This window comes from Oryzias melastigma, linkage group LG17 (genome assembly GCF_002922805.2).
Source record: "Oryzias melastigma strain HK-1 linkage group LG17, ASM292280v2, whole genome shotgun sequence".
NCBI lineage: Eukaryota > Metazoa > Chordata > Actinopteri > Beloniformes > Adrianichthyidae > Oryzias > Oryzias melastigma.
The window spans coordinates 13,383,061-13,401,386 of NC_050528.1; the positions used below are offsets into that span (position 1 = coordinate 13,383,061).

The 18,326-nt window shown below is 40.7% G+C and overlaps 4 protein-coding genes across 4 annotated transcripts; 3 read left to right on the forward strand and 1 right to left on the reverse strand.

Moving 5' to 3' along the window:
* The first annotated feature begins 1,035 nt into the window (after positions 1-1,035).
* On the forward strand, positions 1,036-3,122 carry LOC112144348 (gastrula zinc finger protein XlCGF8.2DB). The gene is made up of 2 exons (XM_024268850.2): positions 1,036-1,334; positions 1,853-3,122. Exons 1-2 carry the CDS (start codon positions 1,163-1,165, stop codon positions 2,818-2,820), a joined length of 1,140 nt encoding a protein of 379 aa, XP_024124618.1. The 5' UTR covers positions 1,036-1,162; the 3' UTR covers positions 2,821-3,122.
* Positions 3,123-4,145: 1,023 nt separating this feature from the next.
* On the forward strand, positions 4,146-8,288 carry LOC112144387 (immunoglobulin lambda-1 light chain). Its single transcript, XM_024268911.2, has 4 exons — positions 4,146-4,307; positions 4,396-6,494; positions 7,194-7,502; positions 7,629-8,288. Exons 2-4 carry the CDS (start codon positions 6,437-6,439, stop codon positions 7,883-7,885), a joined length of 624 nt encoding a protein of 207 aa, XP_024124679.1. The 5' UTR covers positions 4,146-4,307; positions 4,396-6,436; the 3' UTR covers positions 7,886-8,288.
* Positions 8,289-12,809: 4,521 nt separating this feature from the next.
* On the reverse strand, positions 12,810-15,312 carry LOC112144371 (zinc finger protein 354A). The gene is made up of 2 exons (XM_024268888.2): positions 14,993-15,312; positions 12,810-13,556 (listed from the first exon to the last, which is right to left on the reverse strand). The coding sequence occupies exons 1-2, from the start codon at positions 15,165-15,167 to the stop codon at positions 12,901-12,903; spliced, it is 831 nt and encodes a 276-aa protein (XP_024124656.1). The 5' UTR covers positions 15,168-15,312; the 3' UTR covers positions 12,810-12,900.
* Positions 15,313-15,331: 19 nt separating this feature from the next.
* Positions 15,332-17,972, forward strand: LOC112144349 (zinc finger protein 768). The gene is made up of 3 exons (XM_024268852.1): positions 15,332-15,653; positions 16,006-16,257; positions 16,648-17,972. Exons 1-3 carry the CDS (start codon positions 15,467-15,469, stop codon positions 17,343-17,345), a joined length of 1,137 nt encoding a protein of 378 aa, XP_024124620.1. The 5' UTR covers positions 15,332-15,466; the 3' UTR covers positions 17,346-17,972.
* The last annotated feature ends 354 nt before the right edge of the window (positions 17,973-18,326 follow it).

The following is an 18,326-nucleotide window of genomic DNA, read 5'->3' on the forward strand; positions in this document are numbered from 1 at the left end:
ATTTATTTATTTATTTATTTATTTATTTTTGGGGGGGGGGAGTAATTCCTCACTTACATATATTTTATTGAGAACACATTTGACAAAGACTTACATGAGGAAAAAAATAACTTTTAGTTGACCATTAGAATCTATACTTTTCTTTCTTGATAAAAAAAATAATAAGATATGCTTAAAGCTCCATGACGTCAATATAACACATGTAATCAATGGTCTGATAAAATATGTCAAAATCAAAAATATCAGTATTTGTTGGTCTGTAAGGTTAAGTGTTAAACCTGTCAAAGTAAAAACCACTATGCTGCACACCCACAACATGTGTGTCCGCTGCACTTATGCAGCATTTTCTGTAATAAAAACCACTGACAGTAAATTCATTTCTGCTGCTGTTCACTCTCATCAGGCCCTCACTCTTTTTGCTTTATGGAAACTCTTTTCTACTGAAAATCCCACACGCAAAGAAAGCAGAAAAATCCCCCCGCAGTTGTTCTACTAACAAGTTCCCTTATCTTAGTCCATCATACCACATAATGTTTCAATTGCAGACCTTTTTTCTTTTTCATTGTAGTGCGGTCACAAATGTCTGAATGCTCTGGTGTTTTAATGCCTCACTATCCTAATGTTTTAATGTGTTTTGGAGTTTAAACTGACTGGCTCTTGCTGGACTCCAGTACAAAAGATTGGTTCAAATCTCAATGGGAATCTCCTGGTTAAATACAGGTTAATAAAGGAATAAATAAATATTAGAGCAGAGGTTCAGCAGAAAAAAACCTGTGATATCAGACTTTTGTGTTTCTGTTCAGATTGTCACAAAAGAGGGGAACAAAAGTATACAAGAAGAGAAAAGTATAAACAATTTAAAATGAGCTGGTCAAAAATGTTCAAATCTATAGCCTCTTCACAGCAGATGTCAGTTAAGTTCAAGTTTAAACATTGACGTAAAACTATATATTTTTATACATCTACGTGAATTTGGCCATAAAAAAATATATTTTTTCTGTTTCTGAGGCAGCGGGATAGAAAAGTAACTCGTGTTCCCCGCCGGACCGTCACAGTGTAACACCAGCGGAAGTAAACAAACCTCAGCAGCAGAGTGGTGGACTTCTTTCAAGAAAAGCTTTTTTGGCTCGTTTTTCTGGCGTGTTTCTGCGTTTAGGCAACAATGTCTTCAGTTCAGTCTCTGAGAGAGTTTATCAGTGAGCGACTGACTGCTGCTGCTGACGAAATATTCAGAGAGTTTGAAAAAACCATCGTCCAGTATGAGGAAGAGATGGAGCGTCAGCGCAGACTGCTGGATAGCAGCTGGAAAGCAGAAAGAAGCACAATTACAGCAGGTATGGACGCCACATAGACTTTTCTGTTTCACACACGCGAGTTTTGAAGCTCCTATTGTAATGTTTGGACATCCAAAGGGAGATATGGTCAGCTCTTTCAGGATTAGGGTGATATGCTGGAAGGAGGGTGTTCTGGTTCTGGAGGAGATGCAGACTGCAGTTACTGTCCATTTGGAGCTTATGGAGTAGGAATCCAAAGATGAGGTGCAACAAAGTTGAATTACTTATCTGAGCTGTGCTGCTAGTTATGCTGCTGTAGCCAACAACATCATTAGTTGAAACTGACTGTTGCCTGCAAAAGCATTCACATGCAGGCGATTCTATCAGTCCACCTTCCCTTACAGCAGAGATGATTTTAAGTTGATGGTGGATAAGAACAATATCACATGTGAGTATCGTCAAATCCCCCAAAATCAGGGAAATAAGACTTGATCGATTGGTGGACTCCCCCTAGAATAAACTGTACTGAATTTTATTTCTTGTTAAATATTTTTCTGTCTTTCTCTTTCTTCTCACAGATATCTCTGCATTCCCCTGTAAGGAGGTCACTCCGATGCCCCTTAACCAGCAAAGGGTCCCAGAGGAACCAGAGCTGATTTGGGTCAAGGAGGAGCAGCCACAGCTAGGCTGCAGTCAGGATTGGGGGCAGGTTGAATCCAAACCTGAGGTGGATCTTTCTGCCCAGATGTTCCCTGGTCCTGAAGTCGAACCCAAACCTGCTCAGGTCCACTTCTTGGACTCTCCATTGATCGAGAGCCAGGGTCTGGACCTGGAATCAGCCAAGAATGTTGGAATAAAAGAAGAAACGAGTACTTATGATGAAAGCTCTTCCTCTTCCATTTTTTGCCTCAGCAACACGTCCTCCAGCAAATCTGTAAACTGTGAGATTTGTGGAAAAACTCTGAAAGACAAGTACAGCATGAAGCAGCATCTACGGATCCACAGTGGTGTGAGGCCATACGCTTGTAGAACCTGTGGGAAGAGCTTCACCCAGAAGGGAAACCTGCTGAGCCACGTTCGGATCCACACGGGTGAGAAGTTGTTTTGCTGCGAGACCTGCGGGAAGAGCTTCACCTGCAGCAGCAACCTGAGCGTGCACATGAGGACTCACACCGGAGAGAAGCTCTTCCCCTGCAGGACCTGCGGCAGACGCTTCTCACAAAAATGCAACCTGCTGAGTCACATGAGGACCCACACGGGTGAGAAACTGTTCACCTGCGACACCTGTGGGAGGAGCTTCATGCACCGCAGCCACTTGAGCGTGCACAGGAAAATCCACACTGGCGAGAAGTCCTTCTGCTGCAAGACCTGCGGCAAAGGCTTCACCCAGAATGGGAACCTGTCAGCACATATGAGAACACACACAGACGAGAGGCCGTTCCGCTGCGGAGCCTGCGGACGCACATTCAAGAGGAAAACACACCTGAGGGTTCACCTGAGGACTCACAGGGACCAGGTCTTCTTCTGTTCCTCCCCCACGTCCTGATCCACTACATTCTGTTTCTTTGTATGCCGTTTCAAGCTTGAATTGAGACATCTTTTGTTACATCATCCTCTTAAGAGCTGAGCTAATATGTTAGCTAACCCTTAACAAAAGAAAGAATTCCGCATGAATCAAAATACAAAAAAATAAAAAAGTCTAGATTTTTTTTTATACTGATTTATCATTTTTTGGGGTATACCTGTAAACATCTGTCCAAACATCTGCAGGGACTGAGCACAGATTAATATGTGAACAAAGTTTTTTGTTACTTGAAATAATCTAGATTAAACACTGTGTTAAAAGTTGCAATAAGTTTGTGATTATGAAAAAAAAAATGTTCATCTCAACAAACCTTAGGATGTGGGCGGAGTTTTGAACACCTCAGGTTCCCAGCATCTTCTTTGAGAAAGCTCCTCTTAATACAGCACACACTCCGAGTGCTGAAGATTTTACTACTACTTTGGAGGGTTTTCACTTTTAAGGATTTCTTCTGGATTATTAGAGGATTTTCAGCCTCGCTCCTCCCCTGTTCTTATTTTTTAGAGGAACAAACCAATCCATCCGTTTTGTGAACCTACTGAATCCCTTTCAGGGTCACGGGGTTGCTACCAAGCCTCTGCTGGATGAAGGTGGGGGTACACCCTGGACAGATCATTTCAGGGCTGGAGCAAACGCTTGAGTTTTTTAATTCCTGAAAGGTTTTGTAATATTGTAAAATTTCACTTTCATGTTTATCTGCATAAAAGCACAAGATCTAAAAGAAAATGAAAGACCAAAGTAGATCAAAACCTGAAGGAGATCAAAAAGCTACAAAAGATCAAATGTTTGTGATAGAAGAGCAGAAAACATCATCCAGGTTAAGTGAAGATTATTCTCACAATAATGTTTTAAAATGAAAGCATAAATCACCATAAAGAAACGTCAAGATCTGAAATAATCTTAATGTTTAGTGTCAAACTCTTAGGTAAAATCACTGGAGAACATTCATGTGTCGGATTCAGTTGTGACTTTCCTTAACAAATGAAGGGAAGAACTGGACTGTGGCTCCAAATCTTCTGCTCTAGATATTGAGAAGAGGGGCTCCGAATCTACCTGCTGGAGGTCCAGACTAGATCTTACATTAAAATGGGTTTGTGAGTTCAGCATCAAGCTGAGTGTGTTTGTGGAACATGAATGTGTTTGAGTGTTTGTGCATCATGTGACCCAGATTGTCTTCATCTGCTGTCAGATTCAAATCAGGAAGATGAAACCACACAGCAGCTTCAGCTGAGCTGTCAGTCTGCAGCAGCAGTCTTCTCTGTGAGCTGCAGGGGCTGATGGGAGCTTAGAGGAGGAGTCACAAAGCACGTGGTCCTGCTGTCATCTCACAGCTCGTCCTTCTTTGTCCTCAGCTGCATCAGAACACCACTTCTCCTCAGGTTCACCAGAGGAAACACGGCTGAACAAAATGCTTTTCCTCCCAGCTGCTGCTCTGTGCTGTCTGTGTTCAGGTGAGTGTTTGCAGCCAATCAGGAGCCAGCCAGGTCTACCTGGAACAAACACTGTCACCCTGACCTCCACCTGTCTGTGTCTCTCCAGCACTGGTTACCATGGCAGAAGACCGGATTCAGGATGATTTAATATTGATCAGGAGAGTTGGTCAATACATCTCATTTAGTTGTGGGGTAATTGAGCAGTGTTACCCTGATTACTTATTGTGGTGGCAGAAAAAGGAAACAGGAACATTTAAAATAATTATTAATTTTTATGGCCGTGATTGTAGAATAAAAAAAGGTTACGGTCATCCCCAGGAAGAGGATTTCTCATCTAAGAAAACTTTAAATGAATGTAAATTAAAGATCAACAAACTAAAAGTGGATCACTCAGCCTCCTATTACTGCAGCTGCAGGCAGATCGGTCTCCACAGTGAGAAATGATCCCTGCAGGCTGAACAAAAACCTGCAGATGAATCAGTGTGTGACAAAAAGAGTGCAGGAAACCACAGCCAGGTTCATCTCCATCTTACTCAAAAACACAAAAGCAGAGATGAAATTAAATAATGAAAGTATGAAAGAGCTTTGACAATAAACACACAAATGCATCATCTACATTTTTGGATAATAATTATTTCTTCGGGTAATTTCTTCATCATGAGTTTCATTAATCCAGAAATCAGAGTTTAACAGTTTATGGAAACTTCCAAGGATAAAAAGACACATAAATACTTTAAACCATGAACCCCAACATGATCCATCCATCCATTCATCTTCAGAACTTTCTGTTTCCCATTTTGGGGGTCACAGGGATTCCAGAGCTTTCGCAGTTACTATTGAGCGAAGGTGGATAACACGCGGAACAGGTTGCCAGTCTGTAGCAGGTCCACACACTCAGAAACAAGCACTTTCATTTCATTTACACCTATAAGTAATCAAGAAACACCAATCAACCTATGATCGATCTGTAGGAGGAAGCTGTAGAAAACCCACACATGCATAAGAACATAGAAACTCCATGCAGAAAAGGTCTTCTCACAGGGAAGGGAGAGTGCTAACCACTGCACTACCATGCATCCCCAACCAACCTGACCCAGAAGCGGAAAAATCCACCTCTATGTGTGAGACCTTACATATTCCTGATATTGCAACCATCTCCTATGTTGAAGAGTAAAAAATAAAGTCCAAATTTCTCTGGCTTTGAGCTCAAGCAGCAGGTGAAAACGTTTCAGTTCAACAATCAAGGATGTGTGGGGTCAGCCACTTGTTTGTGAACAGAGAGACATTTCTGTCTCTGAATTCCTGCTGGTGTCTTGTACATAAGAGCTCTTCTTCCTTTCAAATCGTTCCTTTCCAGCACAGAGGCCTCCGTGTGTCCTCTGACGGATCTCTGCTGGTATCACATAGCAGTTTTAAAGAATCAGTGTGAGACCGGTGACCTGTTCAAGGTCTTGCCTTCACCCAACAGTAGCTGGGTTGTCTCCAGCAGCCCCTTGACCCCAATAGGCCCAATAGGGGTAAAGCGGGTTCTGAAGATAGAATCAGTGCAAACAGCTGCTCCCTGGAGTAAACTATGAGAGCAGAAGCTTAGGTGCAATGTGTGACATAAAGAAACTTGATGGAGTCTTTATAGTCTCCAATTTATTTTGTTTAAATACAAAAATATGTTGAAAAACTAAGATTTGTAGGTCATATAATAAACCAAAAAAATGCTGGCTAAGATTGCGGCAGTGGTCTAAAGCGTTTACTCTGTGTATTTTTACCATCGCTTTACATTTCTTTTCATCATCTCAACACAACGTTTGAAAGCTGCACAAAGTTCATCACTTTTCTCTCATGTTCCTGTGGTTTCAGGAGGATCAGAAGAAAACACACTGATGTACTTCAGGATAATTGCACACGTGCACAACTCTTCTATTTGTTTTTTATGCTGAGTTCTTGCATGAATCTTTCATCTAATAACTGCAGGAATATTTGTCATTTTCTTCCATCATTTCACACAGCAGTTCACCAAGTTCCTCCACTGGAGACAGAGACAGTCATGTTGATCTGAACATTAGAGAAACTCAACATGGAGCTGAAATATCATCCTGATTCACTCAGATGACACTTGAACAGCACACAGGTTTTTGTAGCACACTTTCTCAATGTGTGCCGGGAGCTCTGAGTACATCTTTGGAAATGGAACTCGACTGCTTGTAACAGGTAAGAAGAAACATTTCTGCTCCTTCATCTGATTTATTGTAGAAAATGTGTTTCATGTCATATTCTACTGCTTCACATGTTAGTTTGTTCATCAACATATACATTTATATATCACATTCAGATCATTTTAATTTTGTGCAACTGAGTGTTATAATAAATTAATTTAAGATCTAAGGTAAATTAATTTTAGATCCATTGAAAATTTCATATTTGTATAGAACTACTGATTTTAAGATGATATTTTTCTTTTCTTAATCAAACCTTTGTATTTTAAATAATCCTTAAAATTTAGAAAAAAAAAATCATTGATTCAAAGTTAGGTTTTATTTAGCTAACAATACATGTTTGTATATATATTAACTGTTTTGAATTGCTACAAAAAGTAAGATAAAAAAAAAACATTTTTTTAGTTATTAAAAAACTTATTTACTGAATGATTATTACAAAGTTTAAAAAATATTTTTAAGTGACTGTGCTTTTGTTAAAAAACAAAAATCTTTCAATGAACTGTATTTTTAATCTATCTGTTTTTATATAACTAAAGTGAAATAATTATTTATTGAAGTAAAGATTTAACTTTTAGTTTTGAGTGATCAGAGTTGATGGAGTTTCCAGGATCAGACTGAATGCAGTTCTGGAAGCTGCTGTTGACTGTGTGAGTGTGTGTCTGTGCTGCTTGTTGCTGCTGTCAACCTTCAGATGAGTCCGTAGTGAAGCCCGTGGTGAGCGTGTACCCAGCAGCATCCAGAGTCCCTGTGGAGAGGGGCAGCTCCCTGCTGTGTCTGGCCTCAGCCATGTTTCCTCCTGTGGTCCAGTTCTCCTGGAAAAGACAGAAGAACAACGGACAACCAGAGAACCTTCCTTCTACTGGGACAGAGCAGCTGGATCTCAGAGAGTCTGGACGCAGCGCCTCCATCCTGCTGATCCATCAGCAAGAGGACCGCTCCTATAAATACATCTGCTCCGTCAAACATGAGGGGGGCACAGTAGAGGCCCAAACACAACAAGGTAATGAAGGCTTGGTGACTGTGTTCAACAGAGATTCAGCTTCATGCGGAGATTCTGTCAGAGAGAGCAGATGAGCAGAAGGATGGCATTTCTCCTTGCAAACATCCAACTCCTTCTTTGTTTCAGAGTTGCCTAAACCTCCAGGTTCCACAGCAGCTCCAACATCCAATCCAGCATATTTCAATATACTGACAACAGTTACAGCCTCTGGTCCTTCGGTGGACCTGGTGAAGCTGTCCTTCCAGTCTGAGTGCAGGGTGAAGCTGCTCTGCCTGCTGTACACAGTGCTGATAGTGAAGAGTCTGGTGTACTGCTGTGGACTCTCTCTGCTGATGATCCTCAGAAACAAGGGAGCATCCACCAACTCCAAACATGCTGACTGACTGTTTTCTGATCCTCTTTTCTCTCCATCAAATCTCATCCTTTCATCTCATTCATCACTTTGATCACAGCTCTCTAATGTTCTTAATGACTTGCCAACTCGAGTGTTTCCATGATCTGATTGACTTTTCAGCTCCTACTCAGAAAACCAATTGTTTTTGCAGTCTTTTGTGTCCTCATCAATTACAATGTTGAACTTGGATAAAAGTGTTTTCTGAGGCTATAGCTGATGTGATATTGTTGTGTATTGTTGTAGTGGAGCCAAGGAGTACTCATTTTAAACTATGATGGTCTGACACATTAATATGATTGTGTTTGGGTGTATGTGAAACTGCACTGGAAATGCTACAAACTAATTGCCTTCTGGAACCAATAAAGTTTTCTGAATCGGAATCTGACTAACTGATCCATGCTATGAGCAGGAAAAATTCAGGGAGAGTTGTAAAACAAGCGGGGTGGCAGATCTCAAAGACCAGGATTCAGCAGGCCTGCTGTCAGTTTATGATTCTTTCAAGAACATGAAAATAATGAAAGTTTCCATGAAGCAGAATAAAGACAGAGAGCAGAGAGAGAGGTTGATGGGTGAACAGCAGCAGATGTGAATCTGCTTTCAGTGGTTATTATTACAGGAAATGCTGTGTGTTTGTGCGCTGCAGTCTCTACATTGAAAGCTGTGGTTCAACGCAACAAACAACTTTTAGTGTCCTAATTATAAGAAATGGCCTCATGTTAGTCATCTGTCACTCACAGTTCTCATCCGATTGGAAAATATATATCTGTTTGTGTTTCTGTAACTTCATAAGATCATGAAGATTATGGTTTTTCTAAGATCTATCTCTTCTGTTATGCCTAAACTTCTTGGAAAATCCACTAAAGCAAAATACAGAATCAGATTTTATATGTAATGTCAGAACATTTAAAACAAAATACTGTACTATATTGATCTGCATGGCAAAGGCATTCGAACTGTTTTTGTTACATTATCTTCGTAATGACTTGAAGAACATCAAAGAGGGTTCTTCTAAAGCAGGGGTGTCAAATTGGAGGCCTTGAGAGCTAAAATCGAATCCATACCTGCTATACCGTCTTCTGATTACCTGGGTCGGACATCCACGGCTAACAAAAAGCTGCAATGGTAGAATCTGGTTTAAAACCAGATGCACTGGTCCATAAGGACTTTAATCCAACATTTATAAGGATAAAGCCAAAAAGAAATTTCAGCTCATCTTTGTGAAAACTGGTTCAGATTGCTTGAAAAAAAATTTTTTTTAAAGCTGCAAAGCAATCTCATTGTTCATTTCTCAACCACAGACAGGGGGTGGGGGGGGGGTAGATGAACAACAGCATACATATATATACACATCTGGTTTCAGTGGTTAACAGACAATATATTTTTCTGCAGCCGTGTGTGTTTGTGCCCTGCAGCCTCGCATTCGCTTTGGTTTTACACTTCGAAACAACAAACTCACAAACACATTTGTGAGAAAAGCTGTTTTATTCTTAGAAATTAGAATTAAATTAAATAATGCAACATTTTTATCAGCCATACACCTAACAACTCCACCATCCAACTCTGAAGGGCAATCATTTTATCATAGAAATTAAATTGCACATATTCATAAAAATGTTGGGGTTTATAAATGTGTAATTGACTTAATTTTCTTTTAAAGTATAAAGGAGCTTATTGGGTAGTTTTTACCATTACCACAAACATATTTTCAGCTATTCATATTTGAGTCCTCTGGGGTATCTTAAATTCTTCAAAATCTAAGTTCATTCTAATCTTGGCACAAGCTTTTTCTGATCTCCTTGACAGACTTTGACACATGGGACGTCTAAAGGTCAGGGAAGACACAATGGTACCAGGGGTGTTATAGTGAAAGGATCAATGAAACGGGTATCCAACTTTTAGGACACAAACAAGGAAAGTGGTGCTGAACAGATAAACCCAATGCCAACCAGCTTGATTAGAAGAAGCAATACTCCACCTCTGGTTGGCTGCTACTTGGTAACCCCCATCAGTGTGCAAAAATCTCAATTTTAGGCACAACCTGAAGCCTGTTGACAGAGTCTGACAGCACACCAGCACACGTTGTTCCTGAGAACAGAGGGGATAAGGCTGCTACCTGTAAATTCACCTAAAACTGAGATAAACCGCTGGCAGAGGAGGAGTGTGTTTCTGAAAGTAGGAGTGCCAGTTAGTTGCAGTACCATGAATGCACAGGAAGAACATACAAACCTCTCACAGAAAGGCCCCTGCTGGGATGCAATCCAGGCTGTGATGATCCTCCATTGTGCTAAATGAGTTAGATTTTAACAGTTAAAGTTCATTTGACTCGTTGCTTGGTTTCATGTTTTAATTCTTTGCTTGTGTTAAGCTAATTTGAATACACACAGCATTTGTCACGCAGGTCGTCTGCAGCTCAAAGGACTTCACAAAAAAAAAAAATAAAGACAAATTTAAACACTTTAAAACATTTTACAAGAAACTGACAAAAAGGGTCAATTTAAGACAACTGCAAAAAAATGAAAATAAAATATATTTAAAGAAATTGTAGTTTTAATACTTACAAAATAAATGATAAGTTACAAGTAAGAAGTATAATTTTGGTAAAGCTAAACAAGAAAGTTTTTTAGCTTCTTAAAAAAAGGTTTTAACTGACAGACCAACAGACAAACCACAGAGAGGCACAGCACCTGCTGCTCAACACACACATGAAAAGACACCCCAACTTTCACAAGAACACTCGCACACACACCTGGTCACTAATCAGCCTTTCTTGAAACCAAAACTTTAGAATGTTGCAGCTTGGGCTCATTTTGTCAGTTATTTTCTGAAAGCTACGATGATATATTTTCTGAAGCAGCCGTTGGTCCACACAAAAGGCAGCAGCAACCACTGACCTAGAACTACACACAGTTTAAATAACTCTAACTCAGAAACTCAGTGACCCCCTGCCTTTAACCGCCTCACACTTCTTTAATTTTGACCTAATCTGCTTCTGTTTCAGACATATTTGCTCTGAAGAATGAAATATGACTTGTAATGGAAAACTAATGAATAAAATGTAATCCAGGTAATCAGACACGAGTTAGACAAGGATATCCGGGCGTAAAGTTGCCCACTCCTGGTTTAGCATAAAAGATTAAACATGTCTGCCATTAAACATTTTAGGTTTTTAGAGGGAAATGTTTATCATTATCAATATTCAGCTCTTGAGAGCTTTGGAGTGAAAAACCCACGTTACTTTTTTGTGGGCAACTAATGAAAGTTTTAGCATAAAACCTCTGACTGTTTAAGTAAAACAACAAACATTTTCAGAATAAAACATTTAATTATTTCAGCATACAACATCCCCCAAAAAGTAAGTATTTTTATCATAATAGACGTGACAATACGCATGAACACCAGACAAATTCAGACTGAAACAACTGTAAGTGGGCTGCACGGTGGTGCAGTGGTTAGCGCTCTTGACTCACAGCAAGAAGGCCCCAATTCAAATCTTGGCTGGAGGATCTGAAACAGAAACATCAACTGGGACCTTTCTGTGTGGAGTTTGCATGTTCTCCCTGTGCATGCGTGGGTTTTCACCGGGGACCCTAGCTTCCTCCCACTGTCCAAAAACATGCTTCATAGGTTAATTTGTGACCTTAGGTGTGAAAGGGAGGAGAGTAAACGGATTTGTGATTGGGGCCCTGCAACAAACTGGTGACCTGTCTAGGATGAACCCTGCCTTCACCAATCAGTAGTGAGGTCATGCTTCGTGACCCCAAAAGGAACAAAGTGGACAAGAAAATGAATGAATTAATTAATGAATGAACAACTGAAAGTTTCTATATGCAACACCTGGAATTTTCAGTGTGAAAAACCTAAAGTTTACATCTCACATTGTGCTTCCTCTGCTGTATTCATATATGTCCCAGCATCTGCGCATGTCTTCATGATTGAAGCTTCTTCATTTAATGAATATGCATTGTCACCACCTGCTGGACAAAGAAAGAGCCGCAGCAATGGGGTAAATATACAGGTAACCAAATAGATTTTATAAACAAAAGGAAAATTACTGAAATGTGTTTTTTTTATGCATAAAACATCTCTATATAAGTGGCTGCTGACCTGCTGTTGAGTCTTTTTTTCCTCAGCAGCGACTTCTAAGTTCAAGCTGATTAATTTTCTCTGTAGGAGAAATAAGAATTCACACACTGACATCTTTTGATTATTCTGTGTTTTAAGTTCTTCTTTTATTAAGATAATAGTTAAATGTCTTACACAATTGTCACAGTAATGCCTTGATAAATGTTTCCACCAGTTTTTCTAGTGATCATATTTTCAGGAAATTTTCTCTTTTTTTGTCCAGTTTAAGAAGAGCTCTTCTGCTCTCTGGTGGTTCATATAAGAAAGTGAAAGATCTTAAACTACATTGTGAAAAAAAAGAAAACCTTCAAGACAAACTGCAGTTAATAGAAAACTTGATCGAATATAAAAAAATAAAAAAAAATTGAAAAAGAATTAATATAATGATTTTTAATTATATATTATCATTAATTATACCGGTTTGTACACTCACTCATTCTGTTTTTTTTCTTTTCAATCCTTAAAAATGCAGTTGCGTACAGTTTTTTTAACAACTTTGATATTTTTCTCTATAGAAATCTATAACAGAACATTGGTCTCCTCACACAGGATATGGCTATTTATATCACAAGCAATCCATCATACACCCTTATGAGCACAATATTTTTATCTCATCACCAAACAAACCATAAATCTAGATGAATCAAATCAACATATCAATGATGATGTGTTTATGCCTCCTTCTTTTTTTTGTAACACCAATAATTAAAATACAAATTTACTGCAGATCAGGGTGAAATGCTCAAACTGACAGCGATGAGATCAAAACAATGCTCTGGTTTTAAACTGTATATGATGTCAGTTCAGTTTATTTCTGTTGTTTATCTACAAAAAATGGTTTTACAAAGGTGAAAACATGACTTGACCTTCCTCTGACAGCTGTCACTTGAAGGCCTTGCTGCCTGGCAACAGCATGTGATCCTGGTGTCTCTTCAGGTGGTTGATTAGGTTGCTGCTCTGACGGAAATTCTCCCCACAGACTCTACAGCTGAAGGGTTTTTCATCTGTGTGGATCCTGAAGTGAACCTTCAAGGCATGTTTGTATCTGAAGCGTTTTCCACAAATGTAGCAGGAATAGGGCTTTTCTCCCGTGTGGATCTTGCTGTGGGCCTTCAGAGAGTATTTGTCCTTCAAGCTTTTCCCACAGATGCTACATTTACAGACCCTGTTGCCACTTTCATTACTTGAGTCGCCCTCTGGAAAGAGGGCACCGTCTGCATTGGTGTAGTCTCTTCTGTTTAATCTCTGCTCTGACATCACCCCTGCGTCTCCATCAAACTCCATGTACGCCCCACCCTCCTGGTGTTCCTGAGTCACGGAAGGGATCGGAGAGAGAAGCTGCTCACAGCGGGAGTCTGCCTCAAAGAGAACTCTTCCAGAGTACACGTTGCCCTCCTGCCTCAGCATGGGCTGCCACCTCTCCTGACTGCTGCAGGGCTCCTCCTGCTCCTCTTTGACCTGCAGCTCCTGTAGGCTGCTGCTCCTCCCCTGGTTCCAGACAGGCTGGTCCTCTGCAAAGACTCGTGGAGGTTCCAGACCTGCAAGGTCAGACAAAGCTGAGGCTAGGCAGGTTCAGAGCAAACATGTCTTACACTTACATTTATGAAGTTTTAAAGACCACAAAAATGATTTCTATTTCTACCACCATACTAACAAAAGGTGTAGTGACCCTCAAAAACTTCTCCCTCCACCGATTAAGGTCAAGTCAAAGACAAACTTTTCTGCATTTCATTGGTGGTAAAACAGGATGTGATGACGCTGGCCTTAATTTTATTGTGACTCAAGACAATAGAGCAGTGGCTCTAGAGTGGCTCCAGAGCCACATGTGGCTCTTTTATCTCTCCATGGTGGCTCCATGGCCAAACATAAAATAAACTAAGTCAGAGTCAGCAGGTCAGCAGCTCCCTGCTAAGGGCTGTCTTACCAAAATTACCTAAAGAAAACAAATAAACTAAACCCGCAAACTAAGACTACCAAGGTCCAACCCTAAACTAAAATAACAAATCCCAGCGGTGTAAGACTGCTGAGGACAAAGAGGAGAAAAAGATTAAACTAAGGATTACTTAATTCGCATTTATTAAATCAGATTAGTTAAATGTATGAATTGATGGCTGAGGCGCCCATAGATGATAAACTATGAAGGATTTGACATCCCTGTTGACCTGAAGACATCTTGTTTGCTCAACGCTACCTCCAAAATGCACAGATTTTATAAGCAAAGAAACTTTGGTAAAAAGTTTGATATTTTATGAGTTAAAAGCACATATTATCTTATGCTGCACAACCATGGTTAATAGCTGTCCAAAGCTGCACTAAGATGATCCTGTTTGGCACAGAGCATCTTTTATTTTGAAAAGTTATTTGAGCTTCTGTCAAATGTAAAAAAAAAAAATAAATAAATAAATAAATTACATTTTGAGAGATACTAGTTCCTTTTTTATAGTTTTGCTTTTGTTTGTGCCACAAAACAGACATAATTCATATTTATTATTAAAAAAAAAGAAGGTTGTGAATGCAAATCCAAATTTCTTAAAGAATAAAGTAAGACTATGCAGCTCCTTCTAGGTTTTGATCTGTAGAAAACAAGCCCAAATGGCTCTTTTACTATTAAAGGTTGCCGACTCCTGCTCTAGAGGATATATCACATCAAATTGTATACAGGTACTTTTTAAAGTATATCAGTAATAGAAATAGAAGGATGGAAATTGTAGGACCCTGCATGAACATTGAGGAGTTCTCAAGACTGTGAAAAAAATAATTGATTAAGGTTAGAGTGGATCCATTCTAAGGTAACTTTGATGGGCACCTTCATGTCAAAGTCATGTCCTTAGAGTTTCTATTGTCTGCTACAAATTATTATCAAAGATTAACAAAGCAACTAGTTTATCTCAAAGATACGATGTTAATTGTCTCTGCTTAATAAAGGAGAATAGCACTTTCAACAATCCAAACTTTTTGATCACAGCAGGTTTACCTGGTCTGTGTGGATTAGCGTGTGCTTTCCATCTGATTTCATCCAGCAGTTTGCGCTGACGATCCATCTCTTCCTCATACTGGACGATAGTTTTTTCAAACTCTCTGAATATTTCTTCAGCAGCTGCAGTCAGTCGCTCGTTGACAAACTCTCTCAGAGACTGAAAGGAAGACATTGCTGCTGCAGCTGCAACTATATTCAGCGAGAATCCACAACACAGCCGTCAACAGGCTCACACACGCCAAGCTAAACTGACACCGCTTTGTTTACTTCCGCCAGAGGTCGTGACAATTTCCGGTCCAGTGCTCTCGGAAAAACCGTCTATGCGGGTGTGGGTCTAAAGTTTCCAGTCGGACATTTTTTGGTGTAACACTCTAAGGAAGCAGCGCTTAAAGCGCCAGTTGTGGATTCATCCTCAGTCGTCTATTAAAGTTATTTGTTCCTTTAGCGGAAAATCTACTGTTCTCTAAAAAAATGTGTTCCGTTCAATATTTCCGAGAGTTAATCAGTGATCGACTCACGGCCGCAGCGCAGGATATTTTCGCGGAGTTTGAGAAGACCATCATCCAGTATGAAGAGGCAATGGAGCGACAACGCAGACTGCTGACCGCGCTGAGGAGGAAACCCGCAACCAAAGCTGCACCGCAACTGTACCCAGCAGGTACGGAGCTCTGCGGGACTTCACAGTTAGCCTTTCCAATATAGCATACAGGGTTTGAGCCGCTTCAGTCACGTGGTTCGAGACTATATAAACAGCGGGCGTTTCCCATCATCTCCATTGGGTGGTTAAAACAGCCTGATGAGAAATTTGCTAAAAGCAAATTATTCTATTTCTACTTTACCCTTTGACTGCTCCCTTTAGCTCTCCACGGTGACACTTCCTCCTCCATCTAACCCTCTCCTCTGTATCCTCCTTACTCCCATCAGCCGCCCTCCTCCACTGCATGTATAATATTTGATCTTCAGAATTTTTACGCCTCGTTTTTTTGTAACCATCTGTCCGTCTGTGACAGCTTCTCCTCCCGAGAGCAACCGTAAACCGAGGAGGAGTCCTGGTCCGAAGCAGAAGACGCCGACACCAGAACTCAAGGAGATTAAAAAGGAAGAGGAGGAACTCTGCTGCAGTCAGGAGGTCGAGCTACTGCTCCAGCACCAGGAGACAAACACAGAGATCAGTCATGAGTCTAAAGACAATTCTCAAGCCAGTGATGAGATGGAGCATCTGCTCAGACTCCGCATCCCTAAAATCCATCTGCACAGAATAGGTAATGATGACCTGAAGTTCCTGCAGGGAGCTCGCCACGAGCACGGTCAAACATAAACCCTACAGACTTTTAACATTTCTATGTTTTAGACTGAAAACTTTGGCCGAGCTGAGCACAACGCTGGGTCGTGTGATGTTTATATTAAAATCTGGGCGGAACGTCTACAAACACAAGTCAGCTTAGAAATTGAGTGAACTCAGTAATGTGACAAACTCCACAAAAATATTGATCAGTTTCGGATGGTGCAGCCATTTTTATTTAGCAGGTGCAATGGTTAGATGTCGTAGTGCTGCAGATCCTCCGGCGCTGTGCTCAGTTTTTGGTGGAGGGCTGCTCCCCCATCACCTGAACCCCTCCTGTGTTTAACCACATTTGTCTTCCTCCTTGCAGATCTTAAACAACACTCTGTCCAAAGGACGGAGGAGGCTGCAGACTCTCCCCCCTCTCAGCAGAGCCGCTGCAGTGTGGACCAGAGCCCACCTGAACCTCTGAGCTTTTCAGAGGGGCTGCTGAGTCTTCAGCTGGTTCTGAAGCAGGAACCTGAGGACAGTGATGGCTACGAACCGAAGCCGCAGATGGACCGCGTCTGGTCCGATTCCCACAGCGAGACTACGGGACAAAAACCAGAGTCAAGAGACCCGGAAGACGCAACATCAGCTGGGGACTTTGAGCTGAGAAAGGAAAGGAGGAGTGTCGCTGACAGCTGTGCTCCTCTAGAGCATACCACTGAGATGGACAAGAAGCTCCTGACGTGTGACCTCTGTGACAAAACCTTCAAGTTCAAATCTCTAAAGAAGAAACATGACCGAGTCCACAAAGGGGGGATGAGGCATTTCTGCAGGATGTGTGGCAAAGGTTTCACACAGAGTGGGGACTCGCTGGCCCACAGCCGGACTCACGTCCACAGGAGGAAGCACCCCTTCAGAGAGCAGAGGAGCTCCATCCGGAGCGGCAGTCTGCGGGCTCGCATCCGAAACCATAACCTGTGGAGAAGGTTTTCCTGCAAGCTGTGTGGCAAGAGCTTCATTCAGAGCGGGAGCTTGTTGGTTCACATGAGGGTCCACACAGGCGAGAAGCCTTTTTCCTAAACTCTCCGGTTCTGGTCTCACTTCAGAACCAGACCAGTGTGGAGGAAGCTTCATGTTCTACCGTGAATTTAAAAAATAACCGACCTTGTAGCTTCAACCTGAGGTTAAATATTTCTCACGGAGAAGAGAGGTTTTAGATCCTGAGTTTTACTGAAACGTACAGGAAGACTCAAGTGAGATGATGAAGAAAAAGTGTGTGGAAAGTGTAAGGAAACATCCTCCTCCTGTGTTTTTACGTGAATTAATTGTGCAGAGATGAGACATTCATTTACTTTAGTTTTGATTTTTTTATTTTAGACACCACTTCAAGGTTGAGTGTGTTTAAGTAGGAAAAAAATATATTTTACCTTTTTGGTACAGGTGCTGTTTGGTCCATTTTGGCCATAAATGTAAGTGGAGGCGGGCCTTACTAGAGACCACTTTACATATCTCAATATGTTTCCTCCTGATATTTTTTTTCTATTTTTAATGTAAATGTTTGAACTCGTCACTGATTTTACTTGTTTGCTGGTAGGGATGGACACTACTGAAATAGGCCGGTGCAGTAGGAACAGTTGTGAGCGGTTTGCTTGATGCAACTCTGTCTCTGTGAAGTGTACAAATAAACAAAATATTCTTAAAACCTTCCGCCTGCCACTTGCCTACTTTGTATTGTAAGTAAACATCTGAAAGCCCAGTTTTGTAAAGAAAACTGAAGACATAAAGAGTTTGTGTCAAACATCAAATTAGAATCTGCTTCCAAAAAGAAGGACTAAATGTTAACTTTGTAGAGCTCGTCCTGCAGCTCAGTTCTGATCAGGTGAATGAGTGGATCAGTTCTCCTTATAAAGCATGTTTGTTGTAAAATAATAATAATAATAATGAAATGTCTTTATTTTCTTTAACTGCATCTAACTCCTCACATTCTTGCATAAGAACTGTGCTATGATACTGCCTAAAAATCTGATCATTTACTCAGTTTTTTTTTTTTTTTTTTTTTTT

Bases quoted from the DNA above. Each gene is read 5' to 3' on its own strand.
- LOC112144348 (XM_024268850.2), top strand. From the start codon at position 1,163: ATGTCTTCAGTTCAGTCTCTGAGAGAGTTTATCAGTGAGCGACTGACT. The intron at 1,335-1,852 runs GTATGGACGCCA...TTCTTCTCACAG, and splicing joins AAGAAGCACAATTACAGCAG to ATATCTCTGCATTCCCCTGT.
- LOC112144387 (XM_024268911.2), top strand. From the start codon at position 6,437: ATGTGTGCCGGGAGCTCTGAGTACATCTTTGGAAATGGAACTCGACTG. The intron at 6,495-7,193 runs GTAAGAAGAAAC...GTCAACCTTCAG, and splicing joins AACTCGACTGCTTGTAACAG to ATGAGTCCGTAGTGAAGCCC. The intron at 7,503-7,628 runs GTAATGAAGGCT...TCTTTGTTTCAG, and splicing joins AGAGGCCCAAACACAACAAG to AGTTGCCTAAACCTCCAGGT.
- LOC112144371 (XM_024268888.2), bottom strand. From the start codon at position 15,167: ATGTCTTCCTTTCAGTCTCTGAGAGAGTTTGTCAACGAGCGACTGACT. The intron at 13,557-14,992 runs GTAAACCTGCTG...CTGACCTTGCAG, and splicing joins CGCTAATCCACACAGACCAG to GTCTGGAACCTCCACGAGTC.
- LOC112144349 (XM_024268852.1), top strand. From the start codon at position 15,467: ATGTGTTCCGTTCAATATTTCCGAGAGTTAATCAGTGATCGACTCACG. The intron at 15,654-16,005 runs GTACGGAGCTCT...CGTCTGTGACAG, and splicing joins ACCGCAACTGTACCCAGCAG to CTTCTCCTCCCGAGAGCAAC. The intron at 16,258-16,647 runs GTAATGATGACC...TCCTCCTTGCAG, and splicing joins AATCCATCTGCACAGAATAG to ATCTTAAACAACACTCTGTC.